The 10,602-nt window shown below is 36.0% G+C and overlaps 1 protein-coding gene across 1 annotated transcript in view; it reads right to left on the bottom strand.

Moving 5' to 3' along the window:
• The window catches only part of LOC107659078 (protein naked cuticle homolog 2-like), a 46,504-nt gene that overhangs the window by 3,486 nt on the left and 32,416 nt on the right, over window positions 1-10,602 (bottom strand). Inside the window, exons 4-7 of the mRNA XM_016447892.1 lie at window positions 3,874-3,919; window positions 2,556-2,656; window positions 324-419; window positions 71-221 (exon numbers count right to left, since the gene is read on the bottom strand). Coding sequence (XP_016303378.1) covers window positions 71-221; window positions 324-419; window positions 2,556-2,656; window positions 3,874-3,919 — 394 coding nt within the window. The remainder of the gene's footprint in view (window positions 1-70; window positions 222-323; window positions 420-2,555; window positions 2,657-3,873; window positions 3,920-10,602) is intronic.

Raw genomic sequence — 10,602 nt, 5'->3', positions numbered from 1 at the left:
TGTGTGTGTGTGTGTGTGTGTGTGTGTGTGCGTGTGTGTGTGTGTGTGTGTGTGTGTGTGAGATTGGCACCGGTCATGGCGTGTGTCCCGTCCTTCCTGCGAGCTCGGGGTTCAGGAGTGACCGTCAGCTTCACTCGCAGGGTCTTTCGTTTGCCGTTACACGAGTGACTGACGGAGGTGTCCACCACATCATAGATAGTGTGCATCAAACTGGACATGTCCTAAACACACACAACATGAATGCTTTCTCACGCGTTTTACTGAAGGGAATGAGCATCAGGTGTCTGTCTCTGAATGAGGCCTGTATAAACGTCAGTATTTACCTCCTTTGTGACTCTTCCGCTGTTGTCGAAGTCGTAGAGCGTGAAGACCCACTCCTGCCTGTTGTCATCAACCAGAGACACGTTACACTCCAGATCCTGAGAGATCCAACACGCAAACATGCAGTTACACACGTGACCAGCAGGAGGACCTCAATCCCAAATAATAAGAATTCACTCAAAAAACAAAAGCACATAATAAAAGGATTAAAACAAACTAAAATTAAAATGAAAACTACAAAAATAAAAATATAAGTTAATTAAAAAATGTATAAAAAACTATAATAATAATATATAAATAATACAAAAATAACACTGCAACCCACAATCTAAAAATTAAAACACAGTAATACAATATTAAAAAATAAAAATACAAATAAAAATGTATTACTCCAAACCATTTTTTTTTTAATTAAACCTAAATTGTAATATTTAAAAAAAACAAATACAAATGACAAAAGCACAAACAAAATTACTAAAAATTTCACTAAAATTAAAATAAAAACTGAAAAAATAGAAGCTAATAATTAAAAATATGAATGAAAACTATAAATTATTAAACTATAAATATATAAATAATACTTAAATAACACTGCAACCAACAAAAATCTAAAATTGAAATCACATTATTATACTATTTTAAAAAAATAAAAATGTATTATTCCAAACCTTTTTATTTATTTAATTTTATTTATTTATTCTGGTGAATCACAAAAGCAGATTCAATTAGGGGTTGATCGATATGTGTTTTTCAGGGCCGATGCGGATACCGATTATTACAGATCAAGTAGACCGATAACCGATATACAGTATATATGTCTTATAATGTCAAAATTAAGAATAACAAGGGCTCTGACAAAAATGTTCTTTAAATTATTTTATCGGTTTTGACCGATACCACTAACCATAAAAAAAGCTTAATATCACCGATAATTGGCCAGGCCGATAATCGGTCGACCCCTAGATCCAATATCAACTTTCACTGTACTGCAAGTAAAACAGAAGCTTTATCGTTTGTGTTTGCACCGAATACAAGTCAAACAGGTTTGGAAAAACACGAGGGTGAGTAAATGATGACAGAAAGTTTTCTTTATGGTTAAATTATTCTTTTAATAAAGGAGAGATTGAATCCCTACAGCTGTTGTGTTTCAGGTCAGCTCTTTAAGATGGCATTGAAGAGGATGTATAAGTAGTTTTGCGTGGGATTATACAGGTGCTTTTCGTCTTGTTCCAGGAAAAATGTTTTTAACCACAATTATCGGTTTAAGCTGTAACACATGGGTATCTTTGAACACGGATGATAATGTTGGAGTGGCAATGCGTTCGCATGTCACTGATGTGTCTCATTCAGAGCAGTGCTTTACAGTGAACGCAGACACACAGCTCTGTGTTAGTGTTATTTGAGCACAGACTCAACTGGAGAGTGCATTCTCTGGGACTGGGTTAAAGGAAAGATGACAGACTGTGAGAGCAAGAGTTGAAACTAAACACTACTAACATTTCTGTGATTTCTCCCTCAGTAGTTTCCAGTTTTCCAGTACAAATATAATAAGTCTTGTTTTCTGAGAAACTGATCAAAATTAAGATTGAAACAAGAATAAATATCTGCTAACATGGTCTGAAAAATCAGTTTAGATCAAAGGGAAAATATGATGAGTTCATTCATTGATATTTGTTCTAATTTTGATCATAAACACTTGATTTTGCTCAATTAAAAAAACAAAAAACAAGACTTCTTATGTAATGTTTGGATAAAAGCGTCTACTAAATGCATAAATGTCCATTTAAAATGTAAATATAGTTCAGCCTTTTACAAAATAGCTTAGCTTTTCCAGAGATACTTTTAGTAGATATATTTTTTAGATATATTTTAAAATATTGCTGTGAAGTCCAATCCAATTTAATGATTCAGTTGATTTGGATGATGAATCAGTTCAGTGAATCGGTTCAATAATGACTCATTTCAATCAATTCATTTGAGTTATCACTTAATAACGTTCCCACAAATCTCTGTGTGGCATTTTGTAGAGAAATAAATATTAAAATGTTAATGATAAATGAAAATATACACTGATTATACTCTGAATTTTAATTTTCTTTTTTAAATTTATCAGTGTATTTTGTGCATATTTGTGTGTTCGAGTTGTGTGTTCATATAAAATATAAAACTCATTAAAAATAATAAATAAATATAAACTGTACTTAGCTGCAGTTTGTTGTTTGGTGTGAACTCACATCTAGACTGATGCGTTTCTTCCCTTTGCAGGTTTCCTTCAGCGCATCTCCAGACGGCAGAAAACTCTCACATCCTTCAGCCTTTTCTGGAGGCAAAACCACTAAACACACACACACACACACACACACACACACAAGTACTGTGAGCACACTACACTGAGTGCACTACACTGAGTACACTACATACAGTAGGGTCCAAAAGTATGAAACACATTGCAAAAAGTGTCTTGTTCAACAGTACAAGTGTCTAAACATTCTTAAATCAAGATACATTTACTTGAGACACAAAATGGTGAAGATATTAAGTCTTGCTTCCTGAAATATGAATCAAAATAAAGCGAGTTTATGCTTAAAATAAGAACAAATATCTGCCAATGGAGTCAAAAAAATCTAATTAATTCCTAGGGAAAACAAAATTATTTTTTCTGACCCCACTGGCCGATATCTGCTCTTTTAAGCATAATATTTTAGTATTATTTATAAAATATTGTAGTATTTATTAATATTTTGAATTAGCTTTTATTTTTATATTTTCAGTATATAATATATATATTTATTTTTATATTTTCAGTTTTCTGTATATAATATAATATAAACTACACTTACAGCAGTTTAATTCTATTTCACTGTTATTTTAGTATTATTTATATACTATTGTAGTATTAATATTCTGAATGAATTTTTATTTTTATATTTTCAGTTTTTAGTATATAATATAATATAATAAATGTAATATATATATATTTTATATTTTCAGTTTTCTGTATATAATATAATATAATTTAATATGATATAATATAATATACATTTAATTTTATATTTTCAGTTTTCTGTATATAATATAATATAAACTACACTTACAGCAGTTTAATTCTATTTCACTGTTATTTTATTATTTATTAATTAATTCGCTTTTATTTTTAGATTTTCAGTTTTCCGTATATAATATAGTATCATTTAATATATTTATTTTTAATATTGTATTAATATTTTGAATGACTTTTTATTTTATATTTTGAGTTTTTATTTTAATTTTAGTTGAAGTTTTAGTAATTTTGTTATGCGCTTTTGTCATTTTTTATTTTCTATATTTCTATTTCTTTTTATTTAGTTTTAGTTTTAATAATTGTAGTACAACTCACTTCATTTTGATCAATTTCTCAGAGAACAGGACTTCTTATCTTACGTCATTTAGCATTTTAAATCAATGCATCTCACTTATAAGAATGTTTCGATATTTGTACTGGAAAACAGGACACAAATACTGAATTACAACATGACTTTTTACGTCTGTCTTGTGTCTGATGTCTGTACTCACCCTGTAGAGGGCAGCGGTAGACCTGCGTCTGTCTGTCCTTGAGCTCCTGGAGGAGAAACATGGAAAACAACACAAGAGGAGATGAAGAGAGGAGGTGTTAGTTCAATATACAGCCCAGAAACCACAGGAAAAGCAAACACCTCCATCTGAAGCATTTCCTCCTCAGGGACGCTGAAACGATGACGGCGTCACATACGATTACATCTACTGCAAAATCCCTTCCACCTTCAACCCCAAAGTAACAGAGAAACAACTGGGTTAGATTTTCTTGAGGAGGCGAGATTTGATGTTTCCCAGAGGCTGCCGCTGTGATGGTTTGAGACATTATCATGTTCTCATACCTTACTGACAGGAACATTTAGAGGTTTTGTTGCTAAATGATCACATGGAACGAGTCAGATCCAGACATATGACTGAGATCTGTCATAAACACCTTCAGGAACAGATTAAATCATCTGACGTCTGAACCACAAAAATGCTCAACGGCCCACCGCTGTACAAATCCCAACCTGCTCACGATTACACATGTAAAGCAAGCAGTCGACAACTACCTCAAATACAGCAATCAGATCCACTCAAGACCTTTAAAATCAACCATCAGTTTCTCTACAGACGTCAAAAATCAACCCGAAGCCACTGCAGATTAGATATAGTAAATATTCACAATGATTTTATTAAAGACGTCTCTTCTGCTCAACAAGGATACATTTATTTGATTAAAAAATACAGTAAAAATGTTGAAATATTATTACAATTTCAAATAACTCTTTTCTGTGTGAATATACATTAAACTGTAATTTATTTCTGTGTTCAAAGCTGTATTTTCAGCATCATTACTCCAGTCTTCAGTGTCACATGATCTTCAGAAATCATTCTAATATGCTGATTTGCTGCTCAAGAAACATTTCTGATTATTATCAATGTTGAAAACAGTTGTACTGCACAATATTTTTGTGGAAACTGTGATACGTTTTATTTTTCAGGATTCACAGATCATTAGAAAGTTCGAAAGAACAGCATTTATTTGAAATAGAAATCCTTTGTAATGTTATAAATGTCTTTACTGTCACTTCTGATTAATTGAATGCATCCTTACTGAATAAAAGCATAAATTTCTTCTTACTAACCCCAAAATTTTGAACATTAGTGTATAAGTGCATACACATAAATATTTTTTTAATTTGTAACAATTAGTAATTTATACACAAAAATAATTTTTAACATCTTTTAATTTGTAACAATTTTTTCTGTTGATATAAAATATATAAAATGATTTGGACATGCTTTATGTGATTTTTATCCCACAGTTTTAACATATGCTGAAACACACTCTTGACAGTCATGCAATCGACCAATGAGACGCTCCGAGAGGCGGGTCCAGACGTGTTTTCTGTAATCCAATTAGCTGTATTGATTTCAAATGGATCCGCCTCCCAGAATGCAACACTGCGATGATTTCCAGCAGCAGGACGGCCATGTTTTCTTCAAAGTCACATGTCTGTGAACTCATTACCACCCAGCGCAACAGATGCATCCCAGATCTGACCGCCCTCTGCATTTTTAAGACTAACACGTTATTTTACCCATAATGCCATCACCCACTGAGGCCCTTTTTAAGCAGCAATGTGTGGGCCATATGCTTCATTAAGAGAGAGCTGGTCCCAATCCACAGTTAAAGAAAAAACAGGCCCTGGTTTCTTTATTGTCTCATGCCACCTTCCGTCTCTGATGCTTCCAGCTCAAACTCTCAAACTGTTGAAAGGGCATCTGGAGGCAAATCCATGTGTTCTGAAGGCCTACATTTGTGAAATAAGCATCTAAAATGAGTCTGTGGTGTATCAGATCTCAACATCACGGCTCTTGAGAGTGAAGCGTTTGCTTCTACATCATGCAGAGTGGCTTCAGACGTTTCATGTGAGATCGAGTAACTAAAAGAGGTCGTAATAAACCAATTCACCTGTCAGCCTCACTACTAACCAGAGTTATCATATACTACTGTAGAACCAGTGGCCTTTAAGTATCATTGATATACTATTAGGCCTATAGTTTTTGTTGTTTATTTATATATTTCATTTGTATATTTTAATTTTAATTTGAAAGTTTTAGCATAGATATACTTTTTACAGCATTTATTAATCTTTGTTAATGTTAATAACTAAAATGCAACTGTTCAAATTTGTAAGTTAGTAAGAAATGAACACTTTTATTAATCAGGGACGAATTAAATGGATCAAAAGTGACATTTATATTGTTACAACAGATTTCTATTTCAAATAAATGCTGTTTTTTTTATTTTCTATTCATCTGTGAATCCTGAAAAATAAAACGAGTCACGGTTTCCACAAAATATGATGCAGCGCAGCTGTTTTCAACATTGATAATAATCAGAAATGTTTCTTGAGCAGCAACTCAGCATATTAGAATGATTTCTGAAGGATCATGTCACACTGAAGACTGGAGTAATGATGCTGAAAATTCAGCTTTGATCACAGGAATAAATTACATTTTAACAGATATTAACATAGAAAACAGCTATTTTACATTGTAATAATATTTCACAATTTTTACTGTATTTTTTTATGAAATAAATGCAGCCTTGGTGAGCAGAAGAGACTCTTTTAAAAACATTAAAAAAACGAACTGACCCCAAACTTCTGAACAGTAGTGTATGCATGTGTTGCCAGTGTATGACAGTAGCTGACGTATGTCTGGCTGTGTAGTGAGAGTCGGGCAGTAACGTCCCTGATGCTGGTCTCTGTCCAGACTGGACTCATTAACGCGCTCCAGCGATCAGCTCTGCGCCAAAGCATCCACAGCATCTCACTAATGTTGTAATCTCTGCTTTGGTCTTGGCTTGTAGCTAACAAAAAATACTCAGGAGACTCACTTCCAAGAATCGGTCAGATCCACTGTTCAATGAACACACTGGAAAGAAAATTGGTGTAAATGTGTATAATAGCATGCTGTAACCATTTATGCTGCAATACATTAGAAACAATTCAATAACAGTCAAAAACGAGCAGAAAACTATTGCAAAATTGCTAATTTGTAGCATTTAAACATCAACAAAATCACAGAAAGGACAAGTTAGGCGATCAAAGACTATATTAAAAATAAGTTATGCATGCATCTCTTAGTTCCATTTCATTGATGCGCTTTGTTTCGGGGCATGTACTGATGAACAACACAGTACCAGCATGCCACAGATGGCCGAAGGGCTTTTACTCCAGAGCAGGGAGACTTTTCACCCTGAGGTCAGATGTGAGGCACAGCGTTTTCTTGGCAGGACATGAAGCGCTCCAGAGGCCTCAGAAACAACAGCTGTGGAGCGAGTCTCTTCGCTCATCTGCGTCAGAGGCCTGGCCAGACGTTTGAAGTTCCCCAGGCCTGTAAATCACAGAACATCTCCTGGACTCGTCCAAAGCTCCCTTTCGCTAATTTCAGCCATGGCCTGCTGGAATACCGACGACCCGATCGACTATTTCAGCTCATTCATTACTGCTATTTTCTGCTTCCTCTGTGTCTGCTGGAGAAAATTAGACTCATTTCATCAAACCCACCGCAGAACGAGCTACAGGCCAAATGCTTCTGGTGTTCAGATTCAAGAGGAATTCACTAAGAATTACTTGTCATTCATTTACTCACACTTTCTTGTTTTAACACTTAAATTTAATAAAATAGTTGCAAAAGTGAGGTAATAGTGCAAATGACAGGTCATAGTTATGAGCAATGTTTCCTCTAAGCAGAAGAAATAATGCATTTTTTAACCTCCTTTCTGTAAGCAGACTCGTCTCTGTCCTGGATGAGGCCGATGACTGTAGTGTCGTCTGCGAACTTCAGGAGCTTGACAGAGAGCTCTTAGAGTGAGAAGAGCAGTGGGGAGAGCACACATCCCTGGGGGGCGCCAGTGCTGATGGTGCGGCTGTTTGACATGAATTTCCCCAGTCTCACTAGCTGTTGCCTATCTGTCAGAAAGCTGGTGATCCACTGACAGATAGAGCTAGGAACAGAGAGGTGGGTTAGTTTGTTCTGGAGGAGTGTTGGGATGATGGTGTTGAAGCCTAAACTGAAGTCCACAAACAGGATCCTCATATAAGTCCCTGGTTTGTCCAGATGTTGTATGATATAATGCAGTCCCATGTTTACCACATCATTCATGGACCTGTTTGCTCGATAAGCAAACTGCAGGGGGACCAGCAAGCATCCAATGATGTCCTTCAGGTGGGCCAGCACCAGTCTTTCAAATGACTTCATGGCCACAAACGTTAAAGCCACAGGTCTGTAGTCATTCAGTCCTGTGATTTTGGGTTTCTTTGGGATGGGGATGAGGGTGGAGCGTTTGAAGCCGGAAGGGACTTCGCTCAGCTCCAGTGATCTGTTGAAGATCTGTGTGAAGATGGAAGCCAGCTGGTCAGCACATGTTTTCAGACAGGCAGTTGTAGATGGTGATGTCTTTCAGTCCTTTCCACACTGAAGCAGGGTCGTTGGCAGAAAACTGGTTTCTCAGATTTTCAGAGTAGTTCCTCTTAGCCACGCTGATCTCCTTTATCAGTGTGTTTTGGCCTGTTTATAGAAGACTCTGTCCCCACTCCTGTAGGCGTCCTCTTTGGCCTGACGGAGTTGTCTGAGTTTCGCTGTGAACCACAGTTTGTTGTTGTTGTAAGTTAAATCAGTCCTGGTAGGAATGCACATATCCTCACAGAAACTGATGTATGATGTTACAGAATCTGTGAGCTCGTCGACAGTGATCAGAGAGCCCCAAAGCTGCCCGTGGGACAGAGTGATGTGCATCCTTTATTGTGGACCAAGTATATTACTGTCTCTGGTAGGACATGTAACATGCTGTCTGTATTTTGGCAGTTCACAGGAGAAATTTGTGTCACCAAGAATGATTATAACAGAGTCCGGGTGTTGTTGATTCTGCGTCGCAATCCACTCTGAACAGCTGGAAGCCCGGGAGATGTAACACGCTGTCCAGAATGGCTTCATTCAGCCAGGATGTAACATGCTGTCTGTATTTTGGCAGTTCACAGGAGAAATTTGTGTCACCAAGAATGATTATAACAGAGTCCGGGTGTTGTTGATTCTGCGTCGCGATCCACTCTGAACAGCTGGAAGCCCGGGAGATGTAACACGCTGTCCAGAATGGCTTAATTCAGCCAGGTTTCCGTAAAACACAAAGCAGCAGAGTTTGAAAAGTCCTTATTTATTCGGGAGAGCAGACGTTCGTCCATTTTTTTGGGTAGAGAGTGGAGATTTGCCAGATGGATGCTAAGCACCGCTGTTCTAAAGCCGTGCTGTCGGAGCTTGACGAGCGCGCAGGCTCACTTTCCACACTTGCGCGTATTGAAACGTTTGAACAGCGCCGCTGTTCCGCCAACTACAATGTTCAACGAAACGTCTGTGTTATCAAACACGAGTAGAAGATTGAGTGGTGTTGTACTGTCGAATGTTCAGCAGTTCATCCCTGGTAAAACTTATTTTGTTTGAAAAACAACAGACAGGAAAAACTAACAAAAACATTAAAATAACTGGAGAGCTCATACCGAGGCACCCATCCGCAGCGCCATCTTGATATGTGTGTCATATGTGTCATACATATATGTGATATGTGTAATATAATATAATATTATATTATTATAAATAATTGAACTGTTCTGCGTGAGATTAAAAAAAAAAGATTTTAAATAGAATTTCTTGGTAACAGCACTGTAAAAAATGTTCAAAATATATAAATTATAAATAGCATATTAAAGTTAAAAGTTACACACTTTTTTGTGTGTGCACCGTACAGGTGTGGTTAGGGTTAGGTATCAAAAACCGGTTCCATTTTAGAACCGGTTCCAAATTTCAAAGAACCGGGTATTCGATAAGACGCGTGCATTTCGATTCTGCTTAACAATTCCTGCGTTTGCATTTTAATGTTATTTAAAACGATTTAATTTCAGGGACGGAAAGAACATGCACCCTGTTTGCGTGCACACGAAGCGCAAGCGCGAGCACAGAGAACAGTCGCGGTGCGGGTTCCTGGTTTGTGTCCGTTCTCGAACCGTTCCGTGTATTTCCACTGTAGAAAAGGTTGTTCCGTGTCAAAACTGACTTCTTTCATATATATCAACCAGTATGCAGAAAACTATGTCAGTATAACATCATAAACACAGCCTTTTTTGTCTTAAGTGAACGTAAACAGATACAGAAAAAGAAAACGCAGGTGTACAGTATTTTTACTTCGTTCGGTGTTAAAAAGACAGCAGCCTAATAAACGCGCTGCCTGTCATTAATGTTAATCAAAGAACAAAAGAAAATCATTCACTGATCTTGACTGAATATTTTTTATAACTTTAATTAATCTATATTTTATTTATGAAAATAAAACTATGCAGTGTTTTTAAACTTTTAATTACTGTTTCTGTACCTGAAATTTAGTTCAGTTGTATTTATTTACGCTATTGCTAATTGATTTTTTGTTCCTATTTTATTACGGACTGTTTACTTGTCTTTAACACTTTAATATTTGAAATTTATATTAATCTAGTTGTTTTTGCTGTGGTATTTTTTTTAAAGCATAGGCAAAATCCCTCTTGCAGTGTACTGTAGGCTGCTGATTTTTGCTCGTGTTATTCAGCTGCAACAGAATGCTTTGTAAAAAGACAGAATAAATGTTTGACATCTAAATGTTTGACTTCATTTTTTAGATTTTTTATCTTATTGGAATCGAAACTAGGAATC

This window comes from Sinocyclocheilus anshuiensis, unplaced genomic scaffold (assembly GCF_001515605.1).
Source record: "Sinocyclocheilus anshuiensis isolate Anshui unplaced genomic scaffold, SAMN03320099.WGS_v1.1 scaffold411, whole genome shotgun sequence".
NCBI classification, from domain to species: domain Eukaryota; kingdom Metazoa; phylum Chordata; class Actinopteri; order Cypriniformes; family Cyprinidae; genus Sinocyclocheilus; species Sinocyclocheilus anshuiensis.
Note: the sequence above shows the minus strand (reverse complement) of the source record. Positions and strands in the feature narration are given on the sequence as shown.